The 12,028-nt window shown below is 39.3% G+C and overlaps 1 protein-coding gene across 11 annotated transcripts in view; it reads left to right on the top strand.

Moving 5' to 3' along the window:
* The window catches only part of GDAP1 (ganglioside induced differentiation associated protein 1), a 48,397-nt gene extending 36,827 nt beyond the window's left edge, over positions 1 to 11,570 (top strand). For 10 of the 11 annotated variants that reach the window (XM_044765899.2, XM_070481024.1, XM_070481027.1 and 7 more), the window contains 4 exons: positions 5,078 to 5,251; positions 6,492 to 6,586; positions 7,273 to 7,387; positions 8,390 to 11,570. In XM_044765899.2, the coding sequence (XP_044621834.1) occupies positions 5,095 to 5,251; positions 6,492 to 6,586; positions 7,273 to 7,387; positions 8,390 to 8,772 (750 nt within the window). In that variant the 5' untranslated portion in view covers positions 5,078 to 5,094 and the 3' untranslated portion in view covers positions 8,773 to 11,570. Of the gene's footprint in view, positions 1 to 1,921; positions 2,040 to 5,077; positions 5,252 to 6,491; positions 6,587 to 7,272; positions 7,388 to 8,389 lie in introns of all 11 variants that reach the window. The other variant, XM_070481029.1, reaches the window with a different exon arrangement.
* Positions 11,571 to 12,028: the final 458 nt, after the last annotated feature.

The raw sequence follows: 12,028 nt of genomic DNA, 5'->3' as shown, positions 1-12,028 counted from the left end.
ATATATTATATAACAATTCTCCTAAGATCCTGTCTCATGTCTTTCATCTATAAATATCATTTGAAATATTCTTAGGAAACAGGGCTCAGTTTGGAAATAATCAAAGTATTCTGATATGATATTGAAGTATCACATATAAGTCTGATTAGGAAATATTAATTTATTTTTTAGATACAATTATATCAATATATGTTGAAAATCAACCTCATCAGATTTTAAAAAGAACGTTAATTCTGAGGTTGTCCCTACATTAAAAAATACAGTTATGTAAGACATTTCCAGTTATTGTTAAGGTTCATAGAATAAATAATTTTATATCTTCAATATAAGGCTCTTGTATATAGTTGAATAACTATATATGCCTTTTAGCATATCTACTGAAATTGCAAAATTGCACCAAGGTTCTGAGTGTGGAGAAAATATAGTACATCATAAGGAAAAGAGAATGCGTCTTTAAAACTCATGATTGTGACAATGAAAGTAGCTTTAAAACGTAACTTTTTTCTCTCTGTGATTTGTCCGATTTTAGTGGACAAGTGGAGGTATTAAAATGCAGAGGTCCTAGTTCTGTATTATGTGTATCCAATGGTTGGAACAAACTGTCTAATAAAAGGGTTTTTGCCCCCTGATTACGAATATTTCTTTTAAAATTCTTAAATATAATACCAATTAAATAAAAAGTGGTTAAATATTTAAGGTATAAAATTTATTGAAAATAATCATATAAATTTGGCTCCCTCTCTGAAAATCCTGGGTGCATACAGTGAACTTGTATAATTTGACACCATGTGCTTTTTCTCATCTGTGTTTAGACTTGATCTTTCTAGTCCCCAAGTTATAATGGCCTTGAATTGTAGTCGGTTTGTAACCATATCTTTTACTTCCAGTGATAAGTGTTTACCATTATCATTATATATATATATATTTTTTTAAAGATTGGCACCTAGGCTAACAACTGTTGCCAATCTTCGTTTTTTTGCTTTGTTTTGTTTTTAGGATTGGCACCTGGGCTAACAAGTGTTGCCAATCTTTTTTTTTTTTTATTCTTTTTTCTGCTTTATTTCGCAACTGCGCCCCCATACATAGTTGTATGTCTTAGTTGCAGGTCCTTCTAGTTGTGGGATGTGGGACGCCGCCTCAACGTGGCCTTACGAGCGGTGCCATGTCCGCACCCAGGATCCGAACCCTGGGCCGCCACAGCAGAGCACGTGAACTTAACCACTCAGCCATGGAGCCGGCCCCATTATTATATTTTTTGATGGCCTAGTGTATGATGAATTGAAGGGTAGAATTTTGTTCAGCTACATGATATATATGCATATATATTATATACTAATATCATCACTAAGTGATCTAAGTAAAATAAAAAATCAGCAAAGGGATAGAGTTAGAAATGAAGACTAATTGTTTTCATTGAGCTAATAAGGAAGACCTGAAAGTTATTCAGATAGACCCAGGGGGAGTCTTTCTCGAAAACAAGGCATAATAATGCCTCCTTTGTCTGCCGTCACTGGAGAAGGAAGGAAAGCAGAGTAAGTGAATTCAGTAAAATAATGGAAGCTTATGCCTTTAAGGCCATAAATTCTTTTTATTTTTTGCTCTTGGGGAAACTGAATGTAATTTTTTGAAAATGGCTCAGAGCCATTGTTATTCTAACCAGCAGTACAGGGACTTGAGAATGTACGGAGCTGTTAGTCCCCATTAAATGGCTGCAGAATGCTTTTATTGTTTCTGATTTTATAAAAAATCTTTTGTTTTCTCTCATTGTTGATCACATCTTTCTGCTTTATGTGTCTCTGCCTGTTTCTAATTTGCTGCTTATATTTGATGCAATATAAGACCTGCCTTGTCCCCTACTCAGATCTTCTAGAAAGTCAGGTCTGATGCCAACTTATTTCTTTATTCTTATTTATTCTTCCAGCTTAGTCACTAATCCTGGCTTCCACTCCTGCAACCCGTTCCCCAGTCTTCTCATTGTCTGCTTCTTAAAAGTCCCCTGATTCTCCATCCTGCCTATTGCTTTCTCACTCCTGATTGAGGTACAATACCAAGAAAATATTTTCTTTTTTTCGTAGTATAACAAAGATGCTGTATGGAAGGATTAGAAAAGAAAATAGGATTAGAGTGAGAGCGAAGATTTCCTGCATAATTCAAAGGAAATGCCCAATTATCTTTTGAAAAACTGTTTCCAGAGGCAGTGGGCACTACTGTGCTCAGGTGTGAGGAGGAAGATGGCAACGCATTGCAGGTGTGATCCTGGACAGGGTGTCCTTGAAGAGAGGACGTGAGCCTGGAAGAGAACTGGGTTCAGTGGGTCTCTTATGCTCTGTCTGGCAGTGTTTCAGGAGGTTGTTATACAGCAATGGTGCACCATGTAGAAGAAAATTATTTTCATAGATTTAAACATTTGTCCTTTGACGAATTTAGGCTTGGCCAGATGGAACTTGCCCAGAAAGCAATTAGACGTTATTTTTTCTATACTCATTCACTTTCCCAGGAAGGAAGTGGTGTGCCCTTCTGGAGACAAGCCCCAGGCCTGGCCCCAGAAGGCAGCCAGAGCCAGTAGCCATAAATTGAACCATTTGGGAAACATTTTTAAAGGCTGTACCATTTATGATTATTAACCTTAGGTTCTTGGACTCCTAAAGCAGTGGTTCTTAAACTTTTTGGTTTCAGGGCCCCTCTGTCTTAAAAATTATTGAGGATACCTGAGAGCTTTCATTTCTATGGGCCATATCTATCAATCTTTACCATATTAGAAATTAAAGTGAAGAGAAATTTAAAGCACAGGAACACACAAGCACACTTCCCATTAACTGTCAGAGTGATGGAGTCATCACGTGTTGCTGCTGTATACTTGAGAAAGAATAGAGTGAAAAAGCAATTAACATCTTAGTATTACTATAAAAATAGCTTTGACTTTGTGGACCCCCTGAGACTGTCTTGGGGAAGCCCAGAGATTCTCAGACCACACTTTGAGAACTGTTGCCCTTAGTGGTCTATGAATAGAATTCAGGAGATTTGAGATCTTACATGGGGAAAAAATTAAAATTATATCTTATTTTCACTAAGTTCCAACAGACATTTATTATCTCCTTTCATTTCCAATGTAGGCATGATCTATAGCACTGTCCGGAGAGCCTGTGACTTTGTTACTAAGAGAAATCACAGATATGTTCATAGCATATCAAGTTATTATAGATATCTTAAAATATCATTTTCAATTTCAATTTACCTTGAAATTAGGATAAACCTGCTGCTAGATCTCGTTAATGTATTAATAAATAGGCACCCATATTAGTATTTTATAATTTAAAATTATCTTGATAAATCTATTTTAATCAATTTCCTTTGCAGTCTTTTGCCTTGTATTTTATGCATTTAAGAACATTATTTTGGGAAGATGGTGGTGGCACACAAAGGATAAAGAATTCTTTAGAATTTCAAGGACCTTAGAAGGCCTCCAGTCTGCTGTACTCACAGAAATGTCTACCATACATTGGTTGGGATGCTGGTGATATGCTGAGATGCTGAAAGGTCTGAAGTGTGCCCTAGTTGAGTAAATCCACTGTTGACAAGCAGTATGTAGCTAACACTTCATTCTTTGTTATTCTAATGCAGTTCAGAATTGGACTCCCCTAAAGGGAATTAGACATTTGTCCACTGGTTTGAGGAATAATGCATCTTTTTTTTCCCTAGAGAGTCAGAAATAGCCTGTTGGCTAAAAAAAGCTTGTTCTACATGGTCTGGCATTATGAGATCTTGCCTGAAATGCTCTGCAACCAACTCTGAATTGTTAACGCTTATGACTGACTGTGGGATGCTCAAAAGGATTCTAAATTAAATAAATAACCTAAACTAAGCAATAAATCAATAAAGTTGAGGCTGTTCTTTTCACTTATTGGAATAACCTGGTTGGCATTTTTCAGGGGCAAGTTGAGCATCAGAAGTGGGAAGTGATACTCAAGGGACACAGCCCTCATCTTTGGGTCACGTGGTTCATCTTTATTGTTCTTGGATAGTCTCTGAAAAGTAAAGCCTTTGAGGATGTTATGATGATGTAATGAAAGAGAGCACTGCATTAGGAGTTAGATGACTTTAGTTCTTGTTCTGCTTCTAATTAGCTGTGGGGTCTTGGGAGAACTTCTCAGCCTCTATATCCCAGTGTCCTCATTAACTACTACAGAGCTTGTCCAGCTCAAATATTCTATAATAATTAGAATTTTGGGAATATATTCATTAATTCATTCATTCATTAAAATTGATTGAACAGTTACTATGAGCCAAACATGATATTAGGCACTGGGGATTCAACAGCGAACAGGACATGGTCCCTGCCCTGAAGGAGTCTATAGTCTAGACTTCAACCAACAAATGAAGATTTATGTAGAACGCACTTTCCAGAGATAAAATATTAGAAATTCCTGGCGAATTCCATGAAGACTGTCATTCCACATTCACATAATATCAACAGGGTCATTCTTGATATTGGTTGGAACCTAGAAGAGAGTGGTCCCTGATCATCTTCCCATAATGAGCTTTCATTCACTTAACCCACCTTTACCAAGAACCTAAAATGTATGAGGCACCATGCTAGACCCTGGATCATAGGTTTCTTGCCCTGAAGGGATTCGTGGGGCAAAAAGATACAAACAACTAATTAAGGTGATAAGGGCTATAACAGAGTATGTACGAGGTATTTTGCATGTACAGAGGAAGGCACACCTGACCCAGTCATATTTTGGTTGTTGTAGGTGGTCAGAGGATGCTCCACAAGGAGTTGGCATAAATAACTAGGTCTTGAGGGTTGAGTAGCATTTGCAAGGTGGAGAAGTGAGAGAATGCCAGTGTGATCATAGTTTGAAATCTGGTCTGGTACATCAGTCCATTTCAAATGTTGAATGTCTGGGCTAGGGAGATATCATCTTTTAAATGGTTTGATATAATGTTGAATATGTTAATGATGAAGGGGTTATGGTTATTGGGGGTTGGGTTTGTCGTTTTTGCTTTTGAATGTAACATCTCGTTAGTAAATTTTCCTTTAATGTTTGTGTACGTGTTTGTGTGTGCATTTTAGAGAAAACACCCAGGTTGATGCCTGATAAAGGAAGCATGTATTACCCACGGGTGCAACATTATCGAGAACTGCTTGACTCCTTGCCCATGGATGCCTATACACATGGCTGCATTTTACATCCTGAGCTAACTGTGGACTCCATGATCCCAGCTTATGCAACAACACGGATTCGCAGTACGTAAAAATCTTCAAGACCTGCTATTCTGTTTCAAGTTTCTGTTATTTCATTTTGAGACCTAACACATCTCATGGTCATTGAGAGAAGACTGGGAATGGAGTGGTTGAGTTGGCTTCGTTTGCTTCCTGGACATGTATGTTATAGGTCTATCCATGCACCTGTTAGATTAATCAGTGCTTCAGCTGTTCAGCTGGACACCTATTATCCATAGGACCTGATTTCTACCTCTTGGCCTTGAGGACCAAGCTTGGATAAAACTCAGAAGAGTGGCTTGTGGAAAAGTAAGGAACATAGCACGTCCTCATGGACATTTGGACTGGGAGTCAGGAAAGCTGGGAGTCTGCTGGGGATTATGGGCAACTGAGTTCACATTTCTGGTCCTTAATTTCTGTTTCATTATGTGAGGGAGCTGGAGTACAGGAAGTCTGACCGTTAGTCTGCCTCTAAATTCAGTGACTGAGGATTATTGAGATTGCGGTGTGATATCCAGCTCTCTTTCCTCCCGTCCTGAGGGTGGAGTAGGGTTAGTGCATGAGATGTGGAGCAGAAGGAGGTGAGCTCTCTGCACAGGCACTGGGGATGGGAAGGGAAGGGAAGGGAAGGCGGTTGTGCTCAGACTGTGGGAACTTTGACTAGGAATGCTCAAACCCAGATGGTGTAAATCCCGAAACTATGTCCTTTCCAGCACACCACACCTCACCTTTATCAGTCCCTGTTATGATTATTATTTTTTTGATACTACTCCCCCCATCTCCCTTCCCTCCTCTTTTTCACTCTCTTTCTCCTCTCTCTTCCTGCTTTTCACCTCCTTTTATTCCTTCTCCTTGTCTTCGTAAGTATTCATATATGATTTGAAACAAGTATATAATTCTATCACCCAGAGTTAATATTTATTTTAAATCAGCCTTTTCCTCTCCCTTCATAGAGAAGTTCATTACAGAAAACTTGAAGAGTATTAAAAGGTAGATCCACCTCCCAGCACTGAGCTCTTCCGGGGGGCTGGGCCTTGCTCCCAGTCCTTTCCGTGGTGCTTCCCATTTCTTCCTCAGCCCATGCAGCAGGTACTGGTAGTTCCATTTTAACAATGAAACTGAGGCACAGAGAGCCTAAGTCCAAGGCAGAGGCAGGGCCTGAGTTCACAGCTCATGCTCTTACCATCAGTTTCCCTACTTCTCCTTGTTTCTTGCATAGAAGGGAGGAAATAATTTTCTGTTCCAAAAATGATTTTATTATCAGGCCAAATTGGTAACACAGAGTCTGAACTGAAAAAACTTGCTGAAGAAAACCCAGATCTACAAGAGGCATACATTGCAAAACAGAAGCGACTGAAAGTAAGTAAACCAGGCGGTCCTCAATTGACATCCGCCTTTGACATTCAATGTTCTACTTTTTGAAAAGTATCAGTATTTCTAGAACATCTTCTATTAAATATCTCAAGTCACCACTACACGTGTTACCTTTGGCTTATGCTCTGCTTTTAGGAAGAATTTTTCTTTATTAGATTTGGTAGTCAAAGCTGATGACAGTTGCTTCAAAAGCAGTTAAGGCTCATGCTGGTTGCCAAGGAAAGTTATCAACTGTAAAAGTAAGTTAATATCATATTCTAGGAGTCTGTCATTCCAGGTGTTCTGCCAGCTAGGCCCAGCAAGACCTCTCTCTCCATCTCACTGCGTTCAGATTTCTCCCTCACCCCTGACCCTGCAGTTATTCAGTCATGAAGTGTGCTGGAATTTCATTTTTGAGCACGAGAGGAGTCTCTCTGTGCCCCTCATGTTGTTTGCCCTCTCTGGCCATCTGGTCCCACAGGAGTTGCCAGTGAGCAGTGGGTCTGGCTCTTGGAGTATTTTCACAGCTGGGCATCCCCCTCTGCTTTGCTTTTGGTTGAACGAAGTTATTCGGTTTCTTCTCACTGTCTAGAATAAACAGGCTCCAACTCATAAGAGTTTGTATCTGCTTTGCTCTACATCGATTGTTTTTACGGGCAAACATAACCTATTTAGTTATTTCTGTTAATTAGTCAAAGCTGCTTGACCATGACAATGTCAAATATTTGAAGAAAATTCTTGACGAATTGGAGAAAGTCTTGGATCAGGTTGAAACTGAGTTGCAAAGAAGAAACGAAGAAACCCCAGGTAGATTATCATTTGTATTCTTTTTCTTTTTTCCTCGACACCAAGAGTATTTATGGGAACATTCTGAGATTTCACTAAAAACATTCTGTCATCTATTTTTTATTGTTGTTATTCATGGGCAGTTTAAATTATGATAGCAAAAATAATATTGAATTCAGCAAAACCCGGGTATCCAATTGTAACTCAGTCTGCATCTATGTGAAACATGACAGGTGAAGGATTTTTCTGCACGATTTAAGTTATGGTTGGGAGATTCCTACCTAAACTGTTTCACAAAATTGTAATTACAGTAGTTAGTTTGGTTGAATAATTTGAGTAATTTCTTGAATGCTCCCTCTATATTTTCCTTAGGCAGGGAGAAAACTTCCAATCTGAAGTAAAGTATTAATGGGGGCCAGCCTGTGTCTATCTTCAGGCTGGCTGGTGAGCATCCATGTGTTGTACCTGTGAACATGATAAAGCCATTGCCCAGGTGCGTGCACCTGGACCATTTGCACTCTTCTAATTGACAACAAAGTTGAAGACCATGTTACCTGAAACTTGCTTCACAATAGAGACTTTCTTTTGCTTTAGATAAGTAACTAAGAGCAGCAACCACTGAGTGACATTTCAGACCCAACTTCATGGATTTTCCTAAAGCACACCTGTTGTTTTCCTAAACCAGAGGGATATATCTGTTAACGCCTCTGGCTCGCAGGCGCTCAACTCCTCAGAATCCTTTACAAAATGATAGACAGGCTTTGAGCTCAAGTGGTTCCAGTTTCATGTAGGGATGTAGGTGACTGACGGATGTCAAGCAAGTCTCCCTTAGCTTGGGGACATTTGCATGGACTTTATTTTAGCATCAAATTACTGGCTGAGTGTGATTGTCAAGAAAATGTACCCTGGCTTTCATCTTTTGCTGTCCCCACACTTGCCCTCAAGACTGGGACAAAAGATACCAGCTAGAGCCGATCTGTGCAGGGCTGGCCCCTAATTCTGCGTGTCCTTTTCTCTGATTAGAAGAGGGCCGCCAGCCTTGGCTCTGCGGAGAGTCCTTCACCTTGGCCGACGTCTCGCTCGCTGTCACATTGCATCGACTGAAGTTCTTGGGGTTTGCGAGGAGAAACTGGGGAAACGGAAAGCGACCGAACTTGGAAACCTATTACGAGCGTGTCTTGAAGAGAAAAACATTTAACAAGGTTTTAGGACATGTCAACAATATATTAATCTCCGCAGTGCTGCCAACAGCGTTCCGGGTGGCCAAGAAAAGGGCCCCAAAAGTTCTTGGCACCACCCTTGTGGTTGGTTTGCTTGCAGGAATGGGATATTTTGCTTTTATGCTTTTCAGAAAGAGACTTGGCAGCATGGTATTAGCACTTAGACCCAGACCCAATTATTTCTAGGCTGGTCGAGATCTAGGGGTGGCAACTTCCTGCTAGACCTCTGTCCACTGTTCCAGGCCCGGGGAAGAATGGCCCTGGGCAACTAGTAAAAAAGCATAATTTACTTTACTCTTTGGGTAGTTTATGTGGGGAGAGGAGGCAATGAAAATGTTTTTGTGGGCTGGCAACTTTGAGCTAATCCATCCTTAAAACATGTGCAAGGTTAAGATATATAAACACTGTCAGGTGGAGAATACACCTTTATCTCCAAATGCCAGGTCAAGTTCTGAGTTATTTTTTGGGAGAAGGTTATTACAATGAACAGACAGTAATAATAACCTGTGGTGGCCCATCTGGGACTGTCTGGACGTGCTGAGGGTTGAATAGTTAGCAGTTTTCCCTTAGAATTCAGAAGTCATCTTTGTTACAAACACGGATTCAGACAGCAACAGGGCAGAGCAATGCTTCGTACTACCACTGCTAGCTTCAGACAGAAATAAGGGAGAAAAAGGGAAAAGGGAGAAGGGGGAAAAAGGGAGAATGAAGTTTATACGGTGAAGAGCAGTAGAATGCAGCCTCCAGGTGCCTCCAATACCACTCATGGCTGCCTGTCCCCTTAAGTAAACATTACATGTGACTACTTGTGGCCACTGCCCACACATCCTCCTGTAACTGAGAACCCTTGGGAAAAGAAGACAAAGGAGTTAGACAGGGGGTTTTCTTGGGAAAGGAAAACCGCCGGCTTCACGTTTACACACCTCACCTGACCTTAGTGTTAATTTTAAATCCGTATGACTCACACTCCTTGTTTTAATGAGATTAACTGCTTATGTACTTGGATGTGAGATGCCCATGGGAACATGTCTGCCTGGCATTTACATGAAAATCTGAAGTGATGTCAAAATGGCTCTTTTCTCTTCCTCCTGGTTCCCCAATTCAATGGTGCCTATGAGATATCACTCCTGTCGACCATCGTGTCCAGTCACTGGGGGACGTGGCCTCTACAGCCCCTTGTATGCACACAGCTAATGTCCCACCTAATCACTAGCATGGAATGTGGCTGGATAGTGAGTATTTTGGTGACTGAGAGTACTAAATATGCTCTTTCTGCATTTGGGAAGGCTGGTGTGTTAACACAAAAACTGTTTTCTATGCCTTGCATCTGTTTATTGTCATCAACAAAGCCTTAAAAGGTTACAGAGAAAGGAATGTGTAGTCTTAACCCTTGGCAGTTAATTTAGGGGAGAAGAAATAAGTGGCTAGATAGTGATGTCCACCAATATTCATTCATGATTGTCTAGGCATTTTGGGGGGTACGTCAGTCTACTGGGAAGGGACAATCCCAGTGTGTCCCATGGACACCCATGGAACTGCATCATTAAGTGTGTGCTCAGGAGACAGAGTTCGTGGTGACAGGAAGACGGAGTTTCTCTGGAGCTGGCCAGAAAGGCCTTGGGAGCAGTTTCAGGCATGTGATGGGAAGTGTGAGTAGAGAATGATGAGTTAGGGTTCCAGCAAACACCAGAAGCTTATTTGGACTGCCTTGGGTTGGTTGTGCAAAACAGCTGAAGAAGGGACTGACTTTTTCATTCATAAGAAACAGTCGTACTTAGGAAACAATGACTTTTTGATGGTAAAACGATTCTATAATCCATTTCATGACCTAGTTGTTTTAGGAAATCTTAATGAACTGGATGTTCCCTGTTTACAGAAAATTAGTAACATCTCCAGTGTAAACTCAATCCAGTAATAATGAACAGACTGATAGCCTTTATAATGTCTTAATTTTGTACCTCAGCATATTGTCATATAAAGTATCTGAACTCATTTGTCGCTGGGACATTCCAATCCATGTATTCATAAAGAGCCACAAAATGATTATTTAGTAGTTCATAGTGTTTCAGAGTTATGTCACCCTGTTAGAAGCAAGAACTCAGACACGAAGAAATCAAACTGGGTTTTTATAAAAATCTGCAAAGATTATTTGCCTGTGTAAGGGTTGTTGATAAAGAATCAAGATTGGAAGCCCAGTGCTGGCCTTTCCTTAAATGTATGTTATTATTGAATCAGAGGAAATCTACTAGGAAGCATTTATAATTTTCTGACACGGTTTCACCGGAAGTTTGCTTGTGTCAATATCAAAGATGACGTATCGTGGCAGTTTCTCTTGTTTCATGGATACCTTTGAGTTTATACTTTTAAAATGTTTGTCTAGGGATGTAATGACCACTAGATGTTGCTGTTCATCCAGTAGTCTGAGATCGGGTGTTCTTAAGATTCAGCAAGCCTCCTGAACTGTTTCACGTGAAGATAAACATTGATGACCTTACTTTCGGAAATGAGGGCATCTTCATCAGATCATTCATCTGTAAAAAAGCTTGAGGCACGTGTAATATTGATTTCTAATGCTTGCAAGGGATAACAGTACCACACAATGTCAACCTAAAGAGCTGAACAGATACTGTTAGCAAAATAGGCACTTTTATGTATTTTCTTTTTCACGATCCTTGGTGACTGGCCAATGTACTCCTCAATTTCTAAAATTTGTATAAACACCACTGTTAGAAAAATGCCTGAGGTACTAAATTTATGTTGGCTATTTATGTCTTAACTCGTAAATACCTTCTTATTGTTATTGCAATTATATGCGTTTTGAATCCAGATAGTTGTAAATTGCTTGCTCGATTTTTAGTAATTACTGATATTGACACCAGAGTTGTAGATTTTTTGGTGTTGTTAAATATAATAGAGAGATCAAGATACTATTCTGCCTGTAAGATCAATAAAAGTAACTAGAAAATAAATATGTCCTGAAAGTACTAATTTTGTAATCTTTTTGAGAAAGCGTGTTTTTTTCATTTAAAATCAAAGCATAATGTGGTAATTAGAAAGATTAAAATAAGCACAAGTTAGGTATTCAAGATATTTAGTTAGAGAATTCTATATTTTCCTTATAACGTAAAAATTACTGATTCATGATTTATTTAAATGCACACAATTTTATGGTTAAAATGAATGGCAGGTTAAAGAATAACATATTGATCCTGATCATCAAAGGAATTCTCTTGCATCTGGCCACCTAACAGGGATAGCATGAAAATGATAAACATCAAGAGTATTTCTTTTTAAATAGTTTTGTTACATCTTTCTTGGGTTTTGAATATTACTTTTCTCATGAAATTACATATGTTTTTGATGTAGCTAATTCTCTTCCTTGTATTGAGTTATGGATTATGAATATTCAAATTGCCATCCATGTTTCTAGCATTGCTAAGCT

This window comes from Equus asinus, chromosome 12, assembly GCF_041296235.1.
Source record: "Equus asinus isolate D_3611 breed Donkey chromosome 12, EquAss-T2T_v2, whole genome shotgun sequence".
Lineage (NCBI taxonomy): Eukaryota > Metazoa > Chordata > Mammalia > Perissodactyla > Equidae > Equus > Equus asinus.
Note: the sequence above shows the minus strand (reverse complement) of the source record. Positions and strands in the feature narration are given on the sequence as shown.